General features: G+C 40.6%; 1 protein-coding gene across 2 annotated transcripts in view; it reads left to right on the plus strand.

The window, feature by feature from the left end:
- FIG4 (FIG4 phosphoinositide 5-phosphatase) overlaps window positions 1-26,049 on the plus strand; it is a 128,928-nt gene extending 102,879 nt beyond the window's left edge. For both annotated transcript variants that reach the window (XM_030809555.1, XM_003255554.2), the window contains one exon: window positions 25,702-26,049. In XM_030809555.1, the coding sequence (XP_030665415.1) occupies window positions 25,702-25,879 (178 nt within the window). In that variant the 3' untranslated portion in view covers window positions 25,880-26,049. The remainder of the gene's footprint in view (window positions 1-25,701) is intronic.
- Window positions 26,050-26,934: the final 885 nt, after the last annotated feature.

Genomic DNA, 26,934 nt, shown 5'->3' on the forward strand with positions numbered 1-26,934 from the left:
TTGCGGGTGTGTGTGTGTGTGTGTGTGTGTGTTCACGCACGTGTGCACAGGGACGTCCTTTAAATTGAAACTCTAGCCAGGTTCTTAAAATGTCGACTATTCATTTTTAGATTTCTAAAGCTATGCCCAAACCAAGAGAAATTACATTTATATGGGATTCTTGAAATTCTCCTCTTGCTATGTTTTATTTTCTAGTATATTTAAGAGTCATAAGTTCATACACATATGCATCTACCCATCTCTGGATAGTTCATAATCTTAGTTTTTCTTGAAATCATGAAGAAACCATTTTTTTCTTTTCTAAATATGAGATATTTATAACACCAAATGTAAAAAATATTGACAGTAAATAATTGGCAAGAAGCCAGTGGAACGGGGGCTCTTGAAATGAGCGTGCAGAGACATGGATGGGCAGCTGGACACTTTCAACCACGGTCTTGCAGGACATTGCTTAGAAGTGGATGTTAAACCCCAAACTGGTCAATGTCTGTACTGTCAGCCCAGACACCCTAAGCTGTAGTTTGTGTGAGTGTGACCCCTCCCTGTGAGTCATAACCATTCCCTGAATGTAGGGGTGGCGATCAGGGAGAAATGGCATCAGCCAACATTGACCGAACACACTGTGTGATGGGCACTGTTCTGTTTACCATACCCTCTTCTAAGTTCTCACAATAACCCTATAAAGTAGATCTTATTATCATATCCATTTTACAAATGGGGAAACTGAGGCACAGAGAAGTTATGTAACTTGCCCAAGGTCATACAGCTAGCAAGTAGAGGAACCAGGATTTAAATCCACACAGGATGGCTCCAGAGCCCATGATCTCCATCACTAAGCTATCAATTCCCGTTGTTACCAGCTGCTTTCCAATCACTGGGGTAGCAATGCTGGATTATTAGCATTAACAGACCTCATTTTCAGCATCTGACATGACCTGGATTTATAGACACCTCTATATTCAGAAATATTCAGAAATTCTAATATTTCTGCTCTGTTGATCTTGAGTTTTAAAAAGTACTTAAGGAGAACATACCTTTATTCTTTCCTCAGTACCTAGCTTACTGTCCCTAATGTAGACACACTTAGGTTTCCTGGGCAAGCATACTTTCTTGACTGATTTGGTAACATGGCATGGAGGTTGTTTAGCCACCACTGGAACAGTGTTGCTGTTATTTAGGGTTATTATAATCCTACAAGGTTATACATTTTTAGAGGGCAACCCATCTTTGTGTCTCTAGAACAGTAACTTAAATTGAGTGCCCAGTAAATATTTACTGAAATGCACTGACTGTCATCCCCCATCACACCCATAACCATCAGGGCCTGGCTGAGGCCCAATGAGCATCCCTAGAATGCTCCCTCCATGTCCCACTGGTTTTCAAGGGGGGCATCCTTGAACACTTTTTAGTTCTTTCTCTGTTGTGTTTTTTCATTATAAACCCTTTGCACCTCCTGTGTTTTTGTTCACCTGCTGCCTTCTGAGAGAAAAGAAAAAGTAAACACACCAAGTTGTTAGCATTTTTTCCCCTTTAGTCTGCCTCTACTGCACCTCTGACCAAATGCCAGGTGAGAAGGACCGGAGTGGCAGGACTTGCTGTGCCTGGCGGGCGGGTGCTGTGGGGCCAGGCAGTGATTCACTATATTCGTGCAAGACCAACATGTTCTCATTTTACACTCCTACCAGTTCTTGAGAGATTTTAACTAAGCAACAAATGTCAATCAGTGGTAGGTTAAAAAGGCATGAACACATATCATTAGTGCTTGCTTTTCTATGGTTCACCTATTCCAGGAATATGTCTCATTTAAAAATCACCTCTAAGAAATGGTTCAAAATATAATACACAGTTTGTATAAATACCGTGTATTTTAGGATTCTTCCAGCGCAGGATAAGCTGACATGTAATGCAGGGTAAATTAGTGTGCTTGGTCAGGCGCATGGTGGCTCACACCTGTAATCCCAGCACTTTGGGAGGCTGAGGTGGGTGGATCACCTGAGGTTAGAGGTTCGAGACCAGCCTGACCAGTATGGTGAAACCCGATCTCTACTAAAAATACAAAAATTAGCCAGGCGTGGTGGCAGGCGCCTATAATCCCAGCTACTCAGGAGGCTGAGGCTGGAGAATTGCTTGAACCCAGGAGGTGGAGGTTCCAGTAAGCCGAGATCATGACACCGCTCTCTAGCCTGGGCTACAGAGCGAGAAGCCATCTCAAAAAATAATAATAATAGTAAGTGCGCTTACAGTTTTAGGACCATACGGCTGCATTTATCCCCTAAGAATCTCTCATAAAAAGTGGTATTTATTCAAGACTGGGTGAATGCCCCTCGATGTGGGCTTCTACCAGGGGAAGTGTTTTACAGATCAGAGCATGCTATTACACAGAATTAGAACACTTCTTCACTCTGATGAGATGGGCATGACACAATGGCCATGATTAACTCAACTTCATTTACTTTTCATGATGTTAATTTTCAAAAACACATTCTTCACATACAAGTCACACCCAGGACCTCCCACCTCCATTGATTTCATCTGGAACTTTGTAGCTACTGCTGTGGTCTCTGTGCAGCAAGCTGAATAAGTGTTTCTGCCTTAATGGATAATTCCTGTTATCTTTTCCAAACACCTGGAATACAGTCTTCAAATGTTTACGGATTAGAGCAGCTCGGAGGCAGTGATCAATGATTAATCAGCTAATTCCCTCCACAGGCGGAGATAATAAGTGATTAGAGCTCCTCAGCCCAAGGAAACTGGGATGTGACCTCTCCTCTCACTCCAGAAATTACCAAGATAGGCTTTCTTCCTCTTTCATCCTGACATTTACTTTCTTTTCTCTTTTCCCTTACCCATCTCTGACTTTTTCCAGATATCTTTTCTATTTCTAATTACCTCTTTCGCCCCTCCCCATTTATTTTTGCCTTCCTTTCGCTTCTTTCTCGCTCACTGTCCTTTCTGTATCCCCTCCAGGGTATTTATAGCTCTAAAAAAATACAGTAATTACTCCCAAACACAAGTTCCTGTCATACATATTCTAGGTCAGTGTTTTTCGGACAATTCTGAAAATTAGTTAGTCGTGAAATTAATTTAGTAGGCCTGTGCACTGAAATGAAATAGCACTGAACTGAATACAATATAAAGTATGACCACAAGGCACATATTATGAATAAGTCTTGTTTCATGAAACTTGTGTTTCTGTGCAAAAGTTTAGCATATGTGTACCAGTTTACCATGCAACATGTATTTCTTACTGTGGGTGACTTCACCGTTTGGATTTATATGAATGCATCTCTTCTGGATCCACAAGAATTAGAAAACTTAGCTCTGTTCCTGGCATCTAGGCACTTATTGTTTGTTGAATGAATGAAAGACATGTGAATGACTCCTGTTGGGGATAATTAGAAAAAGAAAAGAGGAGTGAGTGGTTTCTGTGATACATCCATAGTGGATAAAATAAATGCAGGCCTTGGAAAATAGGCTTCCATTATTTCCAGTGAATTGGGAGCCGGGATAAGCATGTGAGGGAAGAAAATAGTAAGAAGCTCCCAGCTGAAAGTCAAAATGGAAAAGCTTTTTTTTTTTTTTTTTTTTTTTTTTTTTTTTTTTTTTACAATTTAACGTATTGCCCGATTTATTTTGGTGAGTACAAAGCATACACGAACGAGAGCTTTCATGGGCTCATGTCAGAGCTTAGGTACCCCCTTCACATGGGGAGATGGTCCTGTTGCACCACTTTTGGAAACCCATACATAATTCTGTGTGTTTAATCCAAGGGACAGGTAGAAACAAGATCAGGAAGAGATGCTAAGGGAGAGAGTATTGACTTTATCCTAAAAGCTCTGTTCTAATCAGCGGAGTGATAGGCTTACATTTGCATTTTAGAAAGGTCACTCTGGAAGTAGTGTGGAGAGTGGATTAGAGGCAGGGCAATAAACAACATATCTGTTGGAAGCATCAGGACAAGAAAGTGATTGGAGTCTGCTGCTGGCAGTTGAAATAGAGATGGGGTATTCTTTTACAAAGGTAGAATCTGTAAGTCTTCTCAAAACTTGTTAGTGGATTGGGTTTCAGGAATATTTGAGAGGCCAGGGGTTTTATAGCTTGGTTGACCAGCTATAGTGGCAAGTTGCCAGGTTAGCAAATATACAACGAGGGCAAGTCTGGGGGCTAAGGTGGTGAGTTTCAGACAATAATGGGAAACCTAAGATTAGATGTCTGGGCCTCAAGTGGTTTTAGATTAGAGAGATTCAATAATTTGGGTTTTCTCGGCTCTTGATTTAAAAAGCAAGTAAGTTAAATTTCTTTTTTTTAAAATTATACTTTTAAGTTCTAGGGTACATGTGCACAATGTGTAGGTTTGTTACATATGTATACATGTGCCATGTTAGTGTGCTGCACCCATTAACTCATCATTTACATTAGGTATGTCTCCTAATGCTATCCCTCCCCCCTCCCCCGACCCCACAACAGGCCCCAGTGTGTGATGTTCCGCTTCCTGTGTCCAAGTGTTCTCATTGTTCAGTTCCCACCTATGAGTGAGAACATGCAGTGTTTGGTAGTTCATGTCCTTTGTAGGGACATGGATGAAGCTGGAAACCATCATTCTCAGCAAACTATCGCAAGTTAAATTTCTTTAACTTTCTCTAAACTAAAGCGGCCCAAGTTAAATAGATTATTTACGTGTAGTTTAAACATCTTCTAGGGATTCATGTCAGATTAAAGGGAAAACATTCTTTAATGACCGATAGAGATGAAGACTTTATGGTTTTTAAATGTATTTTTGCCTCATAAGACACTCTTACCTTTTACATGAGCAAGCAGGTTAATCTGGGGGAGCAGATTTGGATATCTGATGTGGTCATATGAGGGGTATTACTCATTGGTTTTCCTTGCTCTATATACAAGAACCACATTTTTTAGTGGTTTAACCTTTATTATTTTGTTAGTTTACCAAATTATCATCAGTTTTGTGTATGGAAGGTGAGTGGGAGGATTTGGGGCAGATGGAGTGATTATTGAGCCTTGTGCTGTGTCACCGTGGCTTCCTGACAACCATTCCTTTTGTACAATGAAGATGAGTGTCCAGGTATGATATATTTATAGCTCTTGTCTTCTCTGAGCATATACTAGAAGTCTTTTCAGTTAAGATAAACTTTTGGCTGAAATACAAGAAAACACATTTCAATTTTATATTTAAATATAGTCACACTGCCCTTTGCATGTTACTCAGAAATTTAAAAAGTACAAACTCCATTAAGTCCAAATTGTGTTTAAAATTTACCAACAGATCTTTTAGTATTATATAAGCAATTTTCCATGTTAAGTATTTTAATATTATTACTTATTTTCCTTAGGATCTTATGAAGAAATTTGAGAAATCATACTCTGGAAATCAATTGCATTCTATTTTCATAATTAAAGATCCGTTCATATTTTATAAACATCTTTCTGCTATCCCTCCCAATTTTATGGGAACAGAATGTCCTTGTTAAATGGAACCCACTATGTGGTATTGTTAATCTAAAACTAATATAAAGAGACTTTGAGTTCTTGAGGGCAAGGCCCATCTGTCTTTGTATCCCCAGTCCGTACCATGATACTAATAACATTAAATTATTAATGAGGAATATTTGGCATTCAACAATTTTACCTCTTTTAGGAATTTTATGCAGTAATTGTGAGGGAGAGATGCAAGGGTTAACAAATTGGAGCAAATGGCAAGGCAAATGATAAATATTTGTAAGTTTTTACTTTACTATGGTTTATTTTCAGTTTTAGGTGTAGCAGCTCAGAGTTCTGAGCAGCATCCCTTGATTTTCCCAACTGACAAACTACTGCTGTCCTTATTAGTTGAGTTACACATTGTGTTAGGACAGGCTACAAGGGACCATGGTTTTCTGATTTTTAGATTCCCTAATGCTACCAAATGTCTGAAGCTCTTAATGAGAGAATTTCCTCCCATAGGTAATTAGCTCTTGAAGTCCCTTGATCAACATAACTAGAGAAGAACCATGATTTCCTGATTTGCATTTGCCTATTGTTTCCAAATACATGAAGCTCTAAAAGAGGATTTGCTTTGTTTTTATATTTAACTTACTTTTAGAATCCTATGATTTTAGAAAACTATTGTGGTTTGATCTTACTTGGAAAGAGTAGAAATTTTTATATTCTTAAAAATCTTGCCTCTCAAACCCACTTTCTGTTAACTTGCAAAAACACTCTTTATAAGATGGTTTTACATCCATTGCTAAAGGGTCACAGTTTCTGTTCCGTATGTGTGATGTCACCAAAATCCTAATTAAATCCTGAAATGTCTGAGTAAAATGTATCCTGTCCTTATTCAGAAAAGTAATTGAGACTATCTTGACTTTCTTAACGATTTTGTTTTACTCTTTATGTTAAAAATGTATTAATGGCAAAATAAAATCAATTCATGCTTTTTAAGCATTATATATCAGAGAAATGTATTAGTTTTTTTAAAGTAAAACTTTTAGGCTTATTTCAAAATATAAATAACTAAATTGGTAGCTCATTTATTATGTGACTTAAAAATACAAAAGTAAATTTAATAGAGTTAGTGTGCTCAAATACATTTATTTTTGATAATAGAATAGAGCTAGGAAAATTGTTCTGATAATCTCAGAAGCTTCAGTAAATGTTTAACAGATAGAAAAAGAACAAAAAATGTAATTTTAGATGCCTTTTTGACAACTCTACATAAAATTATATTGAAGCTTCTTAGGCCCAGTAACTTTGTTTTGCCCACCCTTATCTGTTCATTATTATTCCTATTGGCCTAAAGATTTTGCTTTTACTTGTTTTAAACAGTTTTAACTCTTCTTAGACTTTGTCATGCTATAACAGAATCAGTTACTGGTTTGTTTATAAATCATGTAGGTGATTAAATTTAGTTTATTGTTTATTAGGTTTATTGTTTAACCCTTAATTTTATTTTATTTTTTATCTGGAACCTTGGATATGTTTCCCTGCAGACCCATAATAAGAAACTCAATTGGTGTAATCTGAATTATTCACATACTTATTTATTCCCAAAGCCCCTCTATAATGACTTCTAGAGATACAAAGGGATAATCAGACTTGTGTGGAGAGGTGCAAGATGGCATTTTCAGGATGCCCCATAATGTGCACACGTGTGCACACACGAGTGTGTGTGTGTGTGCATGTGTGTGTGTAGTGTATTAGGACTATGAAATCTGAGAACTGGAAGATGATTAGGGATCATCTGATTCCATCCTCTGATTTTATAAGGAGTCCTGGAGAGGGTCAGTAGTTCATTCAGGTTACTTTTTTTTTTTTTTAATTATACTTTAAGTTCTGGGATACATGTACAGAATGTGTAGGTTTGTTACATAGGTATACGTGTGCCATGGTGGTTTGCTGCACCCATCAACCCATCATCTACTTTAGGTATTTCTCTTGATGCTATCCCTCCCCTAGCCCCCGAACCCCCAACAGGCCCTCCCTGTGTCCATGTGTTCTCATTGTTCAACTCCCACTTATGAGTGAGAACATGCAGTGTTTGGTTTTCTGTTCCTGTGTTAGTTGCTGAGAATGATGGTTTCCAGCATCATCCAAAGGACATGAACTCATCCTTTTTATGGCTGCATAGTGTTCCATGGTGTATATGTGCCACATTTTTTTTATCCAGTCTATCATTGATAGGCATTTGGTTTGGTTCCAAGTCTTTGCTATTGTGAATAGTGTCACAATAAACATATGTGTGCATGTGTCTTTGTAGTAGAATGATTTATAATCCTTTGGGTACATACCCAATAATGGGATGGCTGGGTCAAATGGCATTTCTGGTTCTAGATTCTTGAGGAATCGCCACATTTTCTTCCACAATGGTTGAACTAATTTGCACTCCCACCAACAGTGTAAAAGTGTTTCTATTTCTCCACATCTTCTCCAGCATCTGTTGTTTCCTGACTTTTAAATGATCACCATTCTAACTGGCTTGAGATGGTATCTCATTGTGGTTTTGATTTGTATTTCTCTAATGACCAGTGATGATGAGCTTTTTTAATATATATTTGTTGGCCGCATAAATGTGTTCTTTTGAGAAGTGTCTGTTCATATCCTTCTCCCACTTTTTGACAGGGTTTTTTGTTTTTTTCTTGTAAATTTGTTTAAGTTCCTTATAGATTCTGGATATTAGATCTTTGTCAGATGGGTAGATTGCAAAACTTTTCTCCCATTCTGTAGGTTGCCTGTTCACTCTGATGATAGTTTCTTTTACTGTGCAGAAGTTCTTTAGTTAAATTAGACCCCATTTGTCTATTTTGGCTTTTGTTGCCATTGTTTTTAGTGTTTTAGTCCTGAAGTGTTTGCCCATGCCTATGTTCTGAATGGTATTGCCTAGGTTTTCTTCTATGGTTTTTATGGTTTTGGGTCTTATGTTTAAGTATTTAATCCATCTTGAGTTAATTTTCATATAAGGTGTAAGGAAGGGGTCCAGTTTCAGTTTTCTGCATATGGCTAGCCAGTTTTCCCAACACCATTTATTAAATAGGGAATCCTTTCCCCATTGCTTGTTTTGTCAGATTTGTCAAAGATCAGCTGGGTATGGATGCGTGATGTTATTTCTGAGGCCTCTGTTCTGAACAGAACAGATCAGAGTTACTTTTAAGTGGTAAAGCTGGCACTCAAATTCATTTCTTTGGGACTCAAACAGAAAGTCCAATAACACAATCTGCTGAGCCAGGCACCTGGAATTTACCCAACCTGGGCACCTACTGGGTTCAGCTAAAAGTGGAGGAGCACCCACAGGAAGCATGGAGAGTAGCAAATATCCATGTGAGCAAATGGCTAGCAGCTGTCATCAAAAGAAGAAGAGGGAAAAGATAGAAAACATAAAGCAAGGGTCCTCAGAAGGTGGTCTGCAAAACCCTCAAAATGTGGTCTGCAGGCCCTGGTTCCAAGACCCTTTCGTTGGGTTTGTGATAGCAAGGCAGTGGCACCAAAGTATATTGGTGATCATTATTTTCTTCACTCTTACACACTCACACCAAAAAAAAAAAAAAGAAAAAAGAAAAAGAGAGAAGAAAGAAAAAATGCCAGTTTTAGTAAGTCTTGACAAAGCAGTAAGAATTATTAAATATCAACACTTGAATGCATGTATTTTTAGTATTCTTTGTGACAAAATGGAAAATATGCATAAGGTACTTCTTGCATATCATAATACTTGTATTTCAAAGTACTATGGTTGTCTTGAGGAAGAGGACTTGTGTGGTGATTGTCTAAGTTGTGAGCTAACTCATTGCTTTTTTTTTGTGAGCTAACTGCTTTTTTCACCAAACACCAATTGAAATAATGACTGACAGACAAACTGTGTTTCTTTGGGCTTGGATATTTGACAGATACTTTTTCAAAAATGAACAAAGTAAGCCTGTCACTTCAAGGAAAACAATTTACAGTGTTTGTTACCAATGATAAAGTTAGATCTTTTAAGTGAAAATTAGAATTTTTGAAAACGTATATCTACCACCATGAACAATACTTGTTTTTTTATGAGATCAGTGGCAATCTTAACAAATGTGATTTTTTGATGTATAGTCAGATACATTACCATTTAGAAGATCTTCATATCTAGGTGAACCAGTATTTTCCAAATGATCAATACATGCTGTTAAAAACTCATGCATGGGTAAAAAGCATTCATTCCAAGTGTAACATGCATCAATGGATAAGAGAGTATGAGAAGTTCATTGATATAGTTTCAGTTCCGCATTGCAACTAACCTTTAAGAAACTTGTCAAATTTTGTTGTAGTATCAAATAAAAATATTTGAAGGCTTATTTGGAAGGCTATTAAAATACTGCTTCCTTTTCCAACCACTTATCTCTGTGAGGCCATATTTTCTTCATATATGCCAACCAAAACAATGTATCATGACAGATTCTGCAGAAGCAGATTTGATAATCTAGTTGTCTTCTATTAAGCCAGATATAGAAAAGATTCGCAAGTTGTGAAACATTGCTTCTTTTGCCACTAATTTTTTTTGTTTTAAAAATTTAGTTATTTTTCATTAAGAAGTTGTTTATGCTATCATGTATTGGGTTTGTTATTTTAATAATTATTTTTTAACTTCTGTCTTAATGTCTTATATGGTAAATATCACTAGATATAACCCATATTAACTAAAGCTAATTGGGGTCTTCAGTAATGCTTTTAAGAGTGTGAAGGGATTCTGAGACTGAAAAGTTTGAGAACTTGTTCGCATAGGGTATTTGATTATTTATGTCAATATGCATTACTAAGGCAACCAGGGACATTATTATGTTATAGCCTTGCTCAGTATTTGCCAGCAGGATGATATCTGTGACTGGTTGAAGAAATCTTATTTTCTATAATTTATGATTTTTTAAGGAATTCAGGAAGCAAATGTTCTCTTTTTAAAGGGTTCTATCAAAAACTGGTCTGAACTTCTTAGGATGCTTTCAGTTCCAAATAACAGAACCTCTAACTCAACTGGTTTAAACCGTAAGGTAATTTATTATCTTACTTCCCTGAAAGATTGCAGGTGGGCAAGCTCCAGAGTTGGTGGATTCAGGGGCTTCGTGTGATCATGAAATGCCCAGGTTTTTCCATCTCTCTGCTGCCCCATTCTCAGTATTGCCCCATCCTCAGACTGGTAAGAAGATGGCTGCAGCAGTTCCAGGTGCCACAGTCAGACACAGTAGTGCCCAGGGCAGAAGGGAAACACTGACTCTGTTTCTCCTCCTTAGGGGCAAGGAGTCCCAGAAACTGCTTAGCAAATTTCTTATGTCAAATGGCCAGGATTGGGTCACATGCTTACCCCTAAGTATGTTACTGCCAGGCTATGTATGGGCTGATGGCGATTGGCTTAGAATACTCATTCAGGGTGCATGGATGTAGGGAGGTTGATCACAGTGACTTAGTTATTAAAAACAAAATCCTTTGTACTTTTCCAGTTAACTGGAAATTCATTTGCACAAGTGCCCAAAAAGAGGTAGCATGAATCTGTGGAAAGAATTCTAGGCCAGAGAATCAGGCACCCTGGGATCTGATCCCATTCCTTCCACTGCTGAGCTGTGAGTCCTTGCCTGTCCAGGTCATGGCTGCCTTGCTGGTGCTTGGGCTAGAGGATTAGTTCTGGGATCGCCTGGTTCATTGGTTCATAATAAATGAACCAAGGGAATACCCTTGCTCACTCCTTCATTCAATAATAATTGAGTGCTCACTCAGTTGTTTAAGTCACGTAAAGGGTACAAATCAGCACTAAAATGCTGCCTGTTTAGCCATGACAGACATTCTTCCTCCTGCGCTGCATATACATTCAAAGCCCAAGGGGAAGTAAGATCCAAACTGTTTGTTCACTCATGGAATACTCATGCAATAAATTGTTTAGTGCCCTCAGCAAAGAGTCCTTGCCACAAAGCTTATCAGTGAGCAGTCCAAGTTTTCCCTCATCTTATTAAATATAAAATTTGTTTAGAAATGAAAACAGAAAAATACGTTCTGAAAAAGGTTAAGCCTTTGTCCCAGGAAAGATGCTTGTGGGCCTAGCTGTCTATAGTTGTCCCAGTTCCCTCAGTATCAGAAAGAGTATGAGGCAGAGAACCAGGCTGTTAAGAGAACAGAAAGACAGCTGTGAGAAATGAGACCATGTTCTTGGAATATCCAAGGACACTCTTGTGTTGTAGGTCCCAGATAAGATGCTTAGAAAAGTTTTATTTTTTTAAAACCAAGCTGATAAAATTTCACAGACCTTTCTCATGTGCAGCATTGGTTAATTTTTCATGTCACATGCAGTGTTGAGCTAACTGGGAGTATTTATCTCAGAGAAGAGAATTAGGAATCATGTGATCATTCCCTCAAGTAATATTCAAATCACTATCAAGTGAAGCAGAGCTTTTTGAGTTGCTTCAGGGACTAATAAGTGGAACATATAGGGAGGAAGATTTAGGGTTGCTGAAGAGAACATCTTTCTAACAACCAGAGCTATCGACAATGACCTGTAAACATTCCATGATTGAAAGTCCTGGGTATCCATTACTCGAGTACTCAAGCAGAGGCAGATGACCTTCTATCAGCAATGTGATGGAGAGAATCTTCATTTGGTTTGAGGTTGGACAAGATGATTGGAATAAAGGTCATTTAAAGATTCTATAGTTATTATCACAGCCACAAGTCATCTAATAGTTGGAATCATTAACAGCTTGAAACAGAAAGTAGGTGATTCATTTATTCACCAAATACCTAAGCACCTACTATGTGTCAGGCACTGTCCTAGTCACTGGGGACACAGTAGAAAACAAGACCCACAAGGTTCCCCAGGGCCCTTCTGTTTTAGGGTAGGCAGACTGGTATTGACCTAATAAATGTATAAGTAAGACAGTTTCATATTAGGGTAAATGTCCTGAAGAACACAAAGCAGGGGAATGCGAGAGAGTGCTTGGAGCAGGTACAGGTCAGGAGCTGTTTTAAATTAGGCTTAGAGGAAAGTTATCTCTGAGGAGTTAATGTTTAAGCTGAGAACTTAATGAAAAAGAGCAGTCTACATGAGATGACTGGGGAAGAGTGTTTGAAGCAGAGAGAACATACACAAAAGACCAGGGCAGGAATAAACTTGGCATGCTTGAGAAGCAAGCTGATGTGGTTAGGCTCTGTGTCCCCGCTCAAATCTCATCTTGAATTACAATCCCCACATGTCAAGGGGGAGACCAGGTGGAGGTAACTGAATCATGGGGATGGTTTTTCCCCATGCTGTTCTCATGATAGTGAGTTCTCTTGAGATGGTTTTATAAGGAGCTCATCCCCTTCACTTGTCACTTCTCCTTCCTGCCACCTTGTGAAGAAGGTGCCTTGCTTCCCCTTTTCCATGATTGTAAATTTCCTGAGGCCTCCCTAGCCATGCTGAACTGTGAGTCAAGCAAACCCCTTTCCTTTGTAAATCAGCCAGTCTCAGGCAGTTCTTTATAGCAGTGTAAAAATGGACTAATATGCAAGCTGAAGCCTGGGTCAAAGGCACAGAGGCATGTGCTGTGGGATGGAGTGAGGCATAGGTAGGGGCCAGATCTCAGGGAACCTCTCACAGGAGCTTAGCCGTTACTCTGAAATCATCCAGAGGGTTTTAAGTAGAGAGCTGCATCTCTGATTTACATCTCTAAAAGATGACCATGGGTGCTTTCTGAATTGTAGTGGACAAGGATATAAGCAAAGAGTGAAATAGGAGGAAACTCAAGAGGAGTTGGTTTCATGGGAGCCAAGAGAAGAAAGTGTTTCAAGAAGGAAAATGGCCAGCAGTGTTGAATACAGAAAAATGATTATTGGTTTAGGCAACAGGAAGGTTATTAATGATCCTGATGAGAGCGTTCCTCTGGGTGGTAGCCTTGCAAGCCCACTTAGAATGAATTTAGGAAAAAATGGCAAGTAAGAGGGCATCAGGAGTAGAAGCCGTTCTTTCAAAAAATGTTACTATAAAGGGGTGCAGAGGAATAGGACAGTATCTGGAGGGGAATATGAACTTGAGGAACGATCGTTCCTCAGACAGGAGTTACACAACAGATTCTCTGTATGCTGATGGCAGAGACAGATGCTGGGCACTGGACAGGGTGAGTAACTGCGGGAGAGAGATCCTCGAAAGGGCACTGAATCATTTTGTATTCTTATGTAAATCTAGAATTTCATTATCTTCGGTGTTGATTAGTTTGTTGTAATTTTCTCATATTAAGTGGAACCATATGAAATCACCAGTATTTACACTTTTACCTATAAAATAGCAGTTTCATATAATTCTACCTAATATTTTAACCTAGACAATTTTATATTTATAGGTCCTCTTAATTTATATACATTTTAAATTGGGACTCTCAAGCTTATCTAAAAGTTACCATTATAAAACAGAGACCATTCCCTCCCCACTGCCAATCATTTGAGAGTGAGTTTCAGGCCTGATATCTTCTCTCTCCCTACCACTTTTGTGGGTATTTTTATACTTAAGAATATTCTCCTAGAAAATCACAATACAATCAGGAAAATTGGGAAATTAACCTCAGTACAGTGCAACTTTCTAATCCTCGAACCCATTCAAGTTTTTGCCAGTACTCCCTAAAATGTCCTTAATTGCAAAGGGATCCAGTCCGGCATCTGATGTTGCATTTAGTTGTTATGTCTCTTTAGCCTTTTTCATTCTGGTACAGTTCTCCACTCTTCCTTGATTTTTATGACCTTGACATGTTGAAGAATGCAGGCCAGTTATTTTATAGAATAGGCATTGATTTGGGTTTGTTGTGATTATCTTCAGCTTATGAATCAGGGGATAACAGCGTGGTAGCTAACCTTCAAGTTGGCCCCACCTTCTGTTATTCATATCCTTGTGTAATCTCCTCCCACATTGTACCGGGATTGGTCTTTGTGACCACGAGCATACAGCAGAAGTGATTAGGTTGTGAAAGTTATCTCTGGGATCACTTACTCCAGGAAACTAGCTTCCATGTTGTGAGCAGCCATATGGATAGGCCTGTAAGGAACTGATGTGTCCAGCCAACAACTAGTGAGAAATTGGAGCCTGTCAACCAAGTGAGTATACTTGGAAGAGGATTCTCCAGGCTCTGTTAACCAACAGATTGACTGCAACCTCACAGGACACCTGGAACCAGAACCACTAAACTAAGCCCCTCTCAGATCCCTGACCTCCAGAAACTGTGACATGATAAATGTTGGCTTAAGGTACATAACAAATACAGACAGGAATATCACAAAAGTGATGGTGAGTTCTTTTTATTGCATCCTACCATGGGCACACAAATTCAGTCTGTGCCATTACTGATGATGTTTATTTATTTATTTAAAGACAGTGTCTAGCTCTGTAGCCCAGGCTGGAGTGCAGTAGTACGATCACAGAACCTTGACCTGCCTGGCTCAAGCAATCCTCCCACTTCAACTTCCCAACTAGCTGGGCCCACAGGCACATGCCACCACATCCACCTAATTTTTTAATTTTTTTTGTAGCGATGGGAGTCTCACTATATTGCCCAGGCTGATTTTGAACTCCCAGGCTCAAGGGACCCTCCTGCCTCAGCCTCCCAAAGTGCTGGGATTATAGGCTTGAGCCACCGTGCCTGGCCTAATGATTTTTTTTTTATCCTTTGAGTAAGCAATGTCTTCTGAGCTTTTCTACTGTGAAGTTGCTTGTTAATTAATAAATATTTTATGGAAGGTATTTTGAAACTAAAAATCCTTCATCACATTTTCATTTTTTTCATTGTTTTTCTTACTATAAGATCCTAACATCCTGTGTATTCAATGGGATATACTTTGTTACTGACATTATTTGTTGTGAAGCTCAGAGTGTTCCAAATTTCACCAGAGTCTCCAGCCTGGCTCCTGTGTTCTTTGGATATGTTCTCATCAGCCTTTGAATACTTCTTTGATTTCTGGCACAAGATGTTCTAGGCTCATCATGTCCTTTGTCTGTCCCAGCCCTGAAATCATTTCTCTGAGGATCCCTGATTATTTTTAGTGGAAAAATGACATTAAAGCCAAGATCTGAGCATTAGGTATACCTGTTGCCATTGGAGGGTCACTGCCCCCAGGCCCACTCAAAAAACATTCACAAATTTATGTGTACATGTACATATATGTGTCAATGTATATATAAGTATATGCATGCATATCTATTTTATATATTATATCAAATATTTTTATAAATAAAATATAGCTAAATATATATTTAAATCCATAAGTTCATCCTGATTCTTTTAACTGTAGCATATCCAGGGTTTATTCTAGCCTTCTCCAACAGTTAGGAAACTGGACTCCCATTACCCTTGTTATATTTATTTGGTTTGTTCCCCCATACATAACCAGTTGGCCATCACCAGTGCATCCACCCCTTCCCCGACATCCTTCAGGCTCTGACTCCACTCATGGAGACACCCACCCACAGGGATGCCCTCCTCCTCCCCGTGGGCCCCAGGCCACCCTTCCACATGGACTCCCATGCTTGCCTCTCCCTGCTTGGGCTCTGACATACTTCCTCTGGCTGTGTCCACATGCATGCCCTCCTCTCCCCATCCAGTTTCTCACTCCCTACACTGGATCTGTCCTCTGGAGGGATGGCCTTCTCTTGCCTGGGCTCTAACTCCCCACTCCAGGCTGCCCCCCCCCTTAATGAGAGCGCCCTCCTCATGTTGCTTGGTGCCACTGTCCCCCAGGCTGTCACAGGCTGCCTCTCCATGCAGATTCTACCCATCTGAGGGCTCTAGGACTGGCCTGTGCAGTGGAGAAGGGGACGAGCACGGCTTTATGATGACATAACGGCCGTCGGCACTGAAAGGGACATTGTGCTCCCCGACAGCTGAATTTTTCATTTTTTCTGTAGTAGTGGGTTCCAGTTTTCCTGTTATGTTGGCATATTTTAGGAAGCTTGTTGAAATGCAAATTCCAAAGCAAACAAACAGAAAAAAACAACAATAAAAACAGGGAGCAACCAGAGTGTTCCTAGAGCATGTTTAGATTATGGGGGGCACTCAGTTTTCATTTTGGACTTTTGACTACTGTTTAAATTTTCCACATTTATACTTGTATTTATACTAATAATACTAACAGATTATAGGCCATGTTTTCTTTATAATTGCCAGTATTAAAAATAATTAGCATTATTATTTTTTAAAAGATAAAAAAATGCAGAATCCAAGGCCCAGTTGCTGGCGATTCTAATCCAGTACACTTGGGCCAAAGCCTGGAAATCTATACTTTGTACAATTCTCCATTTGAATGTAACAATCAGCCAGGCTGGGGAGCTGCTCTGCTGGATCCTTCACAGAAATATCCTCAGTAGCCGATGGAACATCCATTGGGCAGAGCACCCCTGACTTCATCCATCTGCAACCTCAGGACACTTAGGTCTTGTTTTAGAGGCTCATAATCCTACTGATACCTTCTTCCAAAAGACAGTTTTCTGTGATTCTTAGGAAAACTCTGAAAAGATGCAGGTTAAGCATCCCTCCAAACCGTCAACGTCATCAAAAACAAGTAAAGCCTGAGACTCACTGCCCAGGGGAGCCTAAGGAGACGTGATGACTAAATGAAACGTGTCCCAAATGGGATCCTGGGACAGTGAAAGGACATTAGGTAAAAATCAAGTATGGACTGTAGGTAATAATCACGTATCACTATCAGGTCATGAAGTATAGCAAATGTACCGTACTAATGGAAGAAGGTGTTAATAAGACAGGAAATTGTATCCTGCACAGACCCAGTGCTGTGTGGGATACCCAGTCCTTGTTGCCTGTGGCTCACAGCCAAGCCCTCCCTCATTAAACAACATGGAATATGTAGGAACTCTCTGTCCTCTGCACAATAATTCTGTAAATCTAAAGTGGTTCTAAAATTAAAAGTTTATGAGAAAGAAGATGGAAGTCACAAGAAATGTAACGATGTGGTAGCTCTTTATAAATAACCAGAAAAAAATGGGACTATCAGAACGGACATGAAGAACCTAAGTAGGGCGTCATCACCTCCATGTGGGAGATAAGACACACGCCATTACTGCAATCCGTTGGTCTGAGTTACCAGGAGTGACAGCAGGAGTGGCCACCACTGCTTCTGTTCTAGGAAATGTGAAGACAGAAGGGACTGATTCCTCCAAAAGGTCGCTGTATAAATGTCTGATGGATGACCAGTTGTGCAGAGGAAGCGTCTGGCCCTGCATCCAGGCAGGGAGAAAGGATGACTCTGGTAGGAGCAGTTACATTCTTTGCCCTTTGAGAACAGCTGTTGTGTGCTTGATGTGCCACCTGTCCTTTGTTGGCAGAAAAGCCCTTTCAGAGCAGACCCAGTACTGTGCAGGAGAACCAGTCCATGTTGCCTGTGGCTCAGAGCCAAGCCCTCTCTCATTAAACAATAGCCGAAATGTTTGAGTTAGAGCCTACAAACAATGCAGCCGAATATTGGTGGATGCTTCCCCAGTGTTTGTGATAATAAACGCAGCTGAAACAGAGAAAAACTGCACTTCTTTTTATACTGAGATAGACAATATGTCCAGCAAATGGGAGGGAAATTGTGCTGTTTATAAATTGCATTCTGAATTGGAAGCATTTTACCTGTTTCAGGTCAGAACATCATCAAGCTTTATTTCTCTAAAGCCAAAAGTTATTTTTAAAATACAAATGACCTTTTTATTTTACAGCTCTCAGAGAGTGTGTAAAAAAAAAAAAAGAGTATAATTCTACCATACCTGGACCAACACGAAATATCAATGGCAAAGGCTAAAACATAAAAAGTACCACCATTGCCCTCATATATGTGCCTGTGGCAGACTGTCCTTTCTCTCTCCTTGAGGAGCAAACATACATGTGCTCAGCTGCTGAAAGGGTCCACTCTGCGAGAACCATCTAGGAACACGAGTCTCCTGGGGGCCTGGGAGCTTGCTCCTGGCTAAAATAAGAGGGCTGGCGCTGTATTTCTTCACCTGTTAGCTTGGCTGTGTTGGCCAGGGTTCAGCTGCAGAAAGCATAATCTGCTCTAGATAAATTAAACAGAAAGTGATTTATTATAGGATTTTAGGTAGCTTTCAGGATCACTGGAGAGTTGAAGAAGTAGACCCTAGACCAAACTTCCACAAATGACTCCCAAAACCATATGGCAAACCATCAGAGGAGCTGCTGTGTCTGCCTTCATCAGGAAGCTATCACAGCAGCTGCTGGCTCCGAAACCAGCCACCTCAGCTATACAGTTGTCCCCCTTTATCCATGGTTTCTCTTTCTGCAGTTTCAGTTACCTGAAGTACAGAACAGTAAGACATTTTGAGAGATGGAGACCCTATTCACATAACTTTTTTTTTTTTTTTTTTTAGACAGAGTTTTGCTCTTGTTGCCCAGGCTGGAGTGCAATGGCATGATCTTGGCTCACCACAACCTCCGCCTCCTGGGTTCAAGCAATTCTCCTGTCTCAGCCTCCCAAGTAGCTGGGATTACAGGCATGCACCACCATGCCAGGCTAATTTTGTATTTTTAGTAGAGATGGGGTTTCTCCATGTTGGTCAGGCTGGTCTCGAACTCCCGACCTCAGGTGATCTGCCCGCCTCGGTCTCCCAAAGTGCTGGGATTACAGGCATGAGCCACCACGCCCGGCCTCACATAACTTTTATTACAGAATATTGTCATACATGTTCTATTATATTATTAGGTATGCTATTAATCTCTTACTGTGCCTAATCTATAAATTACCATGTCATAGGTATGTATGTATAGGAAAACAGGATATATGAGAGTTGGTGCTATCTGCAGTTTCCAGCATCCATTGGAGGTCTTGGAACATATCCCTGAAGGATAAGGGGGAACTACTGTATTCAAAAAGCCATTACCACAGTGCCCAACTCAAGAGCACATCACCTATGCCACTAATCTGCAAAACACATACCCTGCATCCTGCTGCTTTCCATATGACCCAGTTTCAAATCAAAGCACTTGAGTACAACTCGTAGGTAGAACCTAAATTGCATTCTGAACCTGAATTGCAAGGGATCCTGGGGTATTAGTTTTTGCTTTTCTGCTGCTGCACACTAGACAGGGAATGCAGTGGATGCTGAGGGGCCTCATCTATGTCATGTGTCACTGTCTGCCCTCTAGCTTCCCGGTTACCCGTGTATGCTCTTCTTGCTATAAGTAGGACCCACTCCATTCCCTGTAAATTTCTGCATCCCATTCAAAGTCCAGGATCTCTGGGTATGTGTAGCTCTCTTCATTAGGTCCAGATACAGCTTTTTATCACCTAGTGACCTATAAATAAAGACTGCCTCTCTGCTCCTGATATACAGTGGCGGCAAAGGAAAATTAAAACTCTCATTCAGAAAGGAGGAGTATGGGAAACATACAACTGCTATTTGTCCTTAGTAGTGACTTCATCCCACTAGGCAACAATGTAGGCACCTTGCTCAGATAGTGGAGTGAGGTCCTTGGGTAGCCATCCAGGGCTCCTTTGTCCAGGAAGCCCAAGGCCCAAATCAGTTTCAATTGGGTCACATTTTGCCAGCAAAGTAACTTTTGGTTATTACAGCTTTTGGGATTTCAGAATTGCAGATAGGAATTATGTATCTGTAATTGTTTTTTTGTTTTTGTTTTTGTTTTGAGACAGAGTCTCACTCTGTTATCCAGACTGGAATGCAATGGCCTGATCTCGGCTCACGGCAACTTCCGCCTCCCAGGTTCACACAATTCTCCTGCCTCAGCCTCTGAAGTAGCTTGGATTACAGGTGCCGCCACCACGAGCTGCTATTTTGTGTATTTTTAGTAGAGATGGGGTTTCACCATATTGGCCAGGCTGATCTCGAACTCCTGACCTCAAGTGATCCGCCTCAGCCTCTCAAAGTGCTGGGATTACAGGCATGACCCACCATGGCCATGTAATTGTTAACAATAGTTCACCTTTACTGAGCACTCAGGTACTATGCTATACATATAAACTTAAACTCATTTACCCCACTCAACAGCTGTGTTGAGGAATTCTTAGTATCCCCTACTTCATTGATTTCTACTAAATCTTCCTTAAAAAGCCATTGAGTCCCTACCATGTGCCAAGGAAAAAGAGCAAAAAGTCTGTACAGCCCCAGCAAAAGTTGCTCCCACTTACATGAGGGAGACAGATGGGTGCACAGACATAGGTGTGCACAAGGCTATGGGAACAGAGGATAGGGGCATATCCTGCCTATGCATCAGGCAGGGCTCCCAGGCAGGTACTGGTCCAACTCTGTCCTCCAGGCAGAGGAAAAAACCAGCCCTGAGTGGACTGGGGAGGTCATTCCAGCAGCTTGTTAATAGTAAACCTGCTTATTCAATCTAGCGACTGTCAAATGCTTCTGAGACCACAGCTCACATTTGAATAGATGGTATACCATCTCCTATTAGCTGCAATAAAAGTATATCTGATAAGTAGTCATTTAAAACATTTCTCTAACTCTTCTTGTACCTCTACTGCTATATAGGCAATACCTGATTAGCCACATGCAGATGAACCACAAGATTAAAAGTGCTACCACCTCTCCCACACCCCCCAAGTCTCCTATCACTCAGATAGCCAGTCCATCTGAACATCTGCAGTATGCACTGTCTCTGAAGGGAACAGGTCCGGCAAGAGTAGATGTGGGAGTTGAACTGGGAAAGAGCTTCTCTGAGAGCAGCCCTGGGTAAGGAGGGGTGGTGTGGCAGTGCCCATGTCTAGAACAAGGGAATTGGAGCCCTGCAGCTGACAGTATAGCAAATATAGGGCTCAGTTTGAGGGATGGGTGAAAAATACACTTTTAAAAATAGAGCCTGGTCGGTTCTAGAAGAAGGCAGCAGCAGCAGCAGCAGCGTTTTAAAATCTCTCTGAATCCTCACACACAAAAAACAGAACAACTGGTTAGCAAAACCAGGCACCCACAGGCAACACTTACCTCAAAAGTATGTGATACAGTATCCCCACACACCCCCAAATCTAAAGAGGATGTGGAGGTAAACCCCGCACAGCCATAAGACCTGCATGATAGCAGTGTGTATGCAAGAGGAAGAAGCAGGAGGGAACAGTGGGGCATCTGAGAGGCCTGAGAATAGGAGAACCCCAAAATAGCTCACAGGTAGTCGCCAGAAATCACTGCAGCTGAAACAGAAGGGGTTCACCCAATTCAATACCAGGGGAGTGCAAGGGGTTTTTGGTGAGTTCTGAAAGGGGCTGAGGCCATCTGGGCCACATACACTCTTGAACCCAAACGGCCAGAGCTCCCTGCCTGGACACAGCAGGAGAAATTGCTGACAGTGGCATTAAAATTGAGCAGGACAATGGAGATGAAGGAAGGAGAAAGCCCAGACAACACTGAGGAAGGGGTGAGCAGAGAGGAAACCTCAGAGAGCAGGTTTCCTCTTCAGTGGCGGTTTTCAACACTTCGCTGAAACAACCAAAGAGTTCTGTGAAGTTAAGTAAAGTAAATCTTTCCTGAGCAACATCTTCCTAAGGCTCTGCAAAACTAATTTTGCATAACAAGCAACAGAGAAGTATCAAGGGCCAATCTCATCATAGAATTACAAAGAACAGAGCAAAATAACATTCCTACAGACAACGAAACCATGCCAGAAAGACAAGTTAATAAAAGAGGTTAAAACGGAAACATACTATTTCAAAATGAACTAAAATACAAAGCTTTAATAAGAAATGAAGAAAGACATTAAAAAGGATTGAAGACAAAGTGTCAAGTGATAATTTGACAAGCCCCAATGAGTTACTGGATCTAGGCATTGGCCTCAATGGCTGTTAACATAAAGAAGATAAGCAACCAGACACTGTGGCCTTCCTGATGAAGCAATACACCACCAGCCATAGTGTTACCAAAGCAATCGAAACAGCATCTCACCAGCCTCTGGGCCCAACTGCTGACCCACAGCGCATATAAAGGGCAGAGGAACATTTTGGACTGCGTATTGACTATGCAAGCAGCTAAATCCAAACTGAGGGAAACTCTACAATCCAGATTCTTCAACAGATAAATTGTAAGAAAAAGAAAGGTGAGAGGCCGGGTTCGGTGGCTCAAGCCTGTAATCCCAGCACTTTGAGAGGGCAAGGCAGGAGGATCGCCTGAGCCCAGGAGTTCGAGGTTGCAGTGAGCCATGATCGCTCCATTGCACTCCAGCCTAGGAGATACAGGAAGACCCTGTGTCTTAAAAAAAGAAAGAAAAAGAAAGATGAGAGCATCTGTAGATTAAAAAGCATATCACACTTTTGAAATGAGCAAGACTATAGAATCTAAGGATGCACATTTGAACGACAGTGTCTTTTTTTAAAAGCGCAAACAAGTGATTACTATAGAAGTCAGGATAAGGTTACTTATGAGTCAGGGTAGGGGATTGTGATGGGGTTGGGGCACTTGGAAGGGGCTTTTGGGTTGGTTGTCAGAATTTCTGTTTGTTGACCTGGGTGATGTTCACTTTATATTATGTGTTTTGTGTGATTTTCTGTATCGGTTTTATTTTGCAATAAAAAGGTGAAAAGCACTGATAAATCTGAAACACAGTAGTTTTTCTATGATAAATATTGGGTAAATATTGTTAGTTTTTATATTTAATTAATATATACATAATGGTATTTCAACTGAAAACTTTACCAACCTTGTAGCAGCCTCTAAATGTCTGTTGTGTATTTCATTGATCTTTTCTATATAATAGTATAAAATAAAAACAGTCACATTTTAAGGACAAGATGTTCCAGCTCTGCCTAGGAAATAATAGGGGTTACAGTATGTTATCTAGATTTATTGGCTCCAGACCCCATATGCTCATTAACTATATTTTTGTTCTAATATCTGCACAATAGAATGACCATTATAAAAGTTCACATGGCGTCACTTAAAGCACATTACTTGGTGGGGATGGTTGAAGTATATATATGTATATGTGTGTGTGTGTGTGTATATATATATATATCGCTTTCTTCAGCATTGTTTTTAAAGAATACATATACATATATAAGTAGATATAAAGCATAACTATATATATAGTGTGTGTGTATATATATATATACACACACCATATCTCATCTACACACATGCATACACATTTTTTAATCTAGTGAATCTGATGACAAATTAGTCTACAAAAGATAGAGTTTAGCAGCCTTAGACATAACAAATGCATAAATTTCTTTAATATCTATTAATGTCATTGTATACTTTGATCTATAAATAATTTTTTTGTGCTGTTGATGTTGCCTAGGCTTGGCGATAAAATCCTCAACCTTTGCCAGACTGCAGTGTCTTTCTTGTTGGTCTGTCATTGACATGGCTCCCTGACAGGTTGAAGACAGATCAGTGTTTGAGAAACACATACAGTAAGAGTTTTGCTGTCTTCATGCTGTCTCTATAACCAAAATGTCACCAACTCTCTTCCTATCAAAGTCTTTAAAGACCCAGCCTACTCTGAGGAGCTGAGATCCCTTATTGCCGATCCTTTGAAGGGCCTCATGAGCAGACAACCTGCTCCCCTGGTCGCCCCTAGTTCTGTGTTTTAATGCAATTGAATGTAGTCTCCAGTCATCTCAGGATGTGTCATTGTTGTAGATAAAGGCAAAGTACAGTAAGCTATCTTGGCTGTTTGCTGGGAGCATTAAAAAGACCCACATTTAATTGTAGCACATCCTATGAAGATAGAGCCCTTTTTGGGGGCTTTACTGTACAACTTCCGTCTTCCTTTGTATGTCACCGTACTATCTAGTGTCCAGTGAAATGTTGATATTTCAAGTACAGACCCAGCTGGGTCTGAGGTCCAGTTTTGTGTCTGACTGCAGGGAATCTCCACAGGGGTCCCAGCTGACCAAACAGTTTGGCATCCAGGGTGCCTTTCTGATTCCTCTGATAAGATGCACCCTAGCAAGGCTGAGGTCTCAGCTCAGCGGAATAGATTCTCCAGATGTTCTTTCCCTGTGTTATCTTGGGCACCCTGTTATGGCCAACCACCCGCATTCTCACAGGGCCAGCCCTGAGCCAAACAGAGGAGTGTGGTGTCATTGTGCCCCCCAGCCCCTCACAATGCCTTGTTAGCTTACCATCGTCCCCTTTTCGTGACCTTCCTGGGCATGCTCGTGTGCATGCACACTCCGTACACACACACGTTCTGCATCACTCCTGACTTGTTGGTTGACTCATCCCTTGAAGGCTTACCTCTTGCTAAGGATGTCAGACACGGAGCTGCATTTCAACAAGGCCTTTCTGGAGACAGTGCCTTCCCCACGGGATGGATGGAAATTTTAAGCCTATGGCAGCCCAAATGGGGTGGGAATGGAGGGATATTTTTGAATAGAGAGATTATTGGGTGCTTTTCAAATTACCCTAGAAAGGAAGGAAGTGGCCTATTACAGACCCACAAGCTATCTTCCAAAAGCCGGAGGCTAGATGAGTTGCAGAATTCTGAATTGTCAGTTAGCATAGTAGGATGGTACATACACCTTCTAATAACATCCCCAGCATGATTGGAGGCCATGTCCAACAGTTAGACACATTAATATTCACAGGAAGTGGGGGTGATTATTGTCAGCTCATTAGGATGTGCCACAAAATGAGTTTCAGTTGGGTTATATTTTGCCAGCAAAGTAACTTCTGGTTGTTTCAGCTTTTAGGACTTCAGAATTGAGATAAGAAATTCTGTAGCTGTAATTGTTAACAATAGTTCACGTTTACTGAGCTCCCAGGCACTATGCTAAGTGAACACTTTATACATATAAATACACATATAAACTCATTTACTCCTGTTTACAACTGTGTGAGGTAAGCATTCTTATTATCCCTTGCTTCACTGATTTCTACTAAATCTTCCCTTAAAAACCAGTGAGTCCCTATCGTGTGCCAAGGAAAAAGAGCAAAAAGTCTATACAGCCTTAGCTAAAGTTGCTCCCAGTCATGTGAGGGAGACAGATGGGTGCACAGACGTGGGTGTGCACAGAGATGTGGAAACAGAGGAGAGGGGTGTGCCCTGCCTGTGCAATCAGGTGAGACTCCCAGAGATGTTGGTCCAGCTCTCTCCTTCAGGCAGAGAAGAGAACCAGCCTCGCAAGGACTGGAGAGGTCATCCCAGTGGCTTGTCAAACGTCAGCCCGCTTATTCAATGCCAGTGACTCTCAAGTGCTTCTGAGACTGCTCCCTGTGGTCCTTCCTTACCTTTTCTTTAATGCAGCCCTCTCTTTATTCATCTTTTATAGAACACCCATCTCGGCTTTCTCGCAAGATAACATCTATGAAGTTCAGCCCCCAAGAGTAGACAGAAAATCTACAGAGATCTTCCAAGCCCACATCCAGGCCAGCCAAGGTATCATGCAGCCCCTAGGAAAAGAGGACTCCTCCATGTACCGAGAGTACATCAGGAACCGCTACCTGTGAAAAGAGCGCAGGTCCGCATGGTGGCCACATCTGATTAGCTTAGAACCTGTCTTGTCTCATATTCAAAAGGTAACTTATTAAATAAAAGTCCTTTGCATCTGAAGCCTTTCCCTTTTTCTGTCACTTGCAAATTCCAAATTATAGCTAATAAAGATGACTAGATAATTTGCTGTTGTTGCCTTTAAAAATACTAAAAGTATTTATTTTAGAAATACTTTGTTTACAAATTGTGGTCAATATACTATCACACCATCACATTAAGAAATTCACAGGCATCTGCTGAGCACCTACTGTGTGCCAGGCACCATGGCAAGGTCTAGGAACATCCCAGTAAGCAAAACAGGCCAAAAAATTCCTCTCTTGTGAGGAATGAAGGCAAAGTATTTTTCTTATCTTTATCCATGAAAGCAAAGTATCGTTTCCTTATAGTTAACATTTTGACATTTATTCTGGTGGCTTCTATGTTAACTTTGTATTTTGATCAGAAATTTCATTATTCTAAAAGCCCTTGTTTATAGGAAATAAATGCTGAAATATTTATGGATAAATGGACAAGATGTCAAAAAAGTGCTCTCCAGTGGTTCAGGATAACAATGAATGATAAATCAAATGGAGCAAAATATTAATAATTTGTAAATCTAGGTAAAAAGTAAACAGGAGTTCTTTGAGCTACTTGTGCTGCTTTTCTGTAAGTATAAAATTATATCAAGGCTAGGCACAGTGGCTCACGCCTGTAATCCCAGCACTTTGGGATGCTGAGGCGGGGGGATCACCCTAAGTCGGGAGTTCAAGACCAGCCTGACCAACATGGAGAAACCTCGTCTCTACTAAAACTACAAAACTAGCCGGGCGTGGTGGTGCATGCCTGTAATCCCAGCTTCTAGGGAGGCTGAGGCAGGAGAATCACTTGAACCTGGGAGGTGGAGGTTGTGGTGAGCCAAGATCGGCCATTGTACTCCAGCCTGGGCAACAAGAGTGAAACCCATCTCAAAAAAAAAAATATATATATATATATCAAAATAAATTGTTAAAATTGTTATTCCAGTTGACCTCCT

The sequence above is a fragment of the Nomascus leucogenys genome, chromosome 3 (genome assembly GCF_006542625.1).
Source record: "Nomascus leucogenys isolate Asia chromosome 3, Asia_NLE_v1, whole genome shotgun sequence".
Taxonomy (NCBI): Eukaryota; Metazoa; Chordata; class Mammalia; order Primates; family Hylobatidae; genus Nomascus; species Nomascus leucogenys.